The 1613-nt window shown below is 47.3% G+C and overlaps 1 protein-coding gene across 1 annotated transcript; it reads left to right on the top strand.

Moving 5' to 3' along the window:
- Positions 1-301: 301 nt before the first annotated feature.
- LACBIDRAFT_336034 (uncharacterized protein) lies at positions 302-1324 on the top strand (the record flags this gene model as incomplete). Its single annotated transcript, XM_001890958.1, has 3 exons — positions 302-400; positions 461-906; positions 1264-1324. 3 exons carry the CDS (start codon positions 302-304, stop codon positions 1322-1324), a joined length of 606 nt encoding a protein of 201 aa, XP_001890993.1.
- Between the last annotated feature and the right edge of the window lie 289 nt (positions 1325-1613).

The raw sequence follows: 1613 nt of genomic DNA on the forward strand, positions 1-1613 counted from the left end.
CGGTTTTCGCACCTGCGAAAGTGGCTTGGATCTCGCCCATACGACATCTCTTACCCTCTCCCCCGCCACTCCAATCTCCGTTGGTGATTCATCCAACATCGGCGGAGAGTTCGCCCGTCAGCCAACGGAACTTTCTCAAGAGAAACCCGCTTCGAGTGAACTGACATGTCCTATTGGTGGTCCATCCAATATCGGCGGAGATCTCGCTCATCAGTCAACGGAACCTGCTCAAGAGAAACCCACCGGCGGCGAACGCAATAGTGACACCGATGACAGCGAGTTACCATCGTATCTCGTTCTGATGATTGGCTACCTGCGTGGTGTAGCCGCGGATCGAGTGTGGCAGGATTTGGTGACAAATCTTGTCGGTTTTGAGAAGTTTGGTCATCCCGCGAATGGTGTAAGTTTCCAATATTTCTTGTCAGTTAAACAATAGCTGATCTTTCACTTTGACAACCAGAATCTGTCGACGAAATCGCGACCACAAGAGATCTCCGACTGGGTTAGAAGCAAGAAGAAGGACGTCGTTCCTTCCATCAAGCAAGATGTGTATGGTCCTCACTTTATGGAATGGTGGGGAGGACTCCAGCCTTCCTGGCGCCAGTTCCAAGGTGCAAACGGCCCACTCGACCTTGTTCGCGAAACTCCGAAGGCCGAAACGTGGGTGGCTTTGAAGAAAGGGGGCACATCAGGCATTTACGTTGTGGTGATGGGTCTTTCGTGGTGGATCAAGAGCCAGCAAAACGAACGTGATGCCAATGCATGGGCTGTCGTGGATGACCTCTCCTGGGTTATCCGGCAGATGACGGATGGTCAGGATTCTCTCGCATTGACCGTTCAGAAGCGGCACCGTGATGATGACTGTCAGGGCAATGAGGTGGAAGATCAGCCTCTGCAGAAACGGAGGTATGCTATTTTCCAGTGTTACCGTGATCGTTGCTTGTTAATGATTGCCTTTCCTAGCCGTCGTTGACTGGATATAGGTATAGTATTCAACATGCTGTGAGAGGTATGCCATTTTCCTGTATTACCTCTTTGCTTGTTAACAATTGTCTTTCCTAGTTGTCGTTGACTGGAGCATTCAACATGCTTTTTGGTAGTTCTGGTGAAATTTTGTGACCTCACACGTAGCTACCACGTCACGTGACTACATCGTTATTGTACTTAAGAGATTCTTCGTCGTGGCTCATCAATATTTGTTAACCTTGCTTTTCATAGTCAATATCCCCTTCAATATCAGTACATGATATAAACAATACATAGAGAATACATTGGTCTTATGGTGATGGTCTGGCATTTCTGCAAATTCTTTGTGCTTGGCTGATGTAATCATCATGTGAATGGAAAGGGGGTAATGAGATTGGAGGTCAAGCAGGAATGAAATTGCACTGAAATAAAGCTGGGAGGCAATGAAATTGCAATGAGATTGAAAGCCAGGCAGCAATGAAATATGGCTGGGGGGCAATGAAATATGGCTGGGGACAATGAAATTGAAAGCCAGGCAGCAATGAAATATGGCTGGGGGGTAATGAAATATAGCTGGGGACAATGAAATTGAAAGCTAGGCAGCAATGAAATATGGCTGGGGGGTAATGAAATATAGCTGGGGACAA

Source organism: Laccaria bicolor, genomic scaffold, assembly GCF_000143565.1.
Source record: "Laccaria bicolor S238N-H82 LACBIscaffold_247 genomic scaffold, whole genome shotgun sequence".
Classification (NCBI taxonomy): domain Eukaryota; kingdom Fungi; phylum Basidiomycota; class Agaricomycetes; order Agaricales; family Hydnangiaceae; genus Laccaria; species Laccaria bicolor.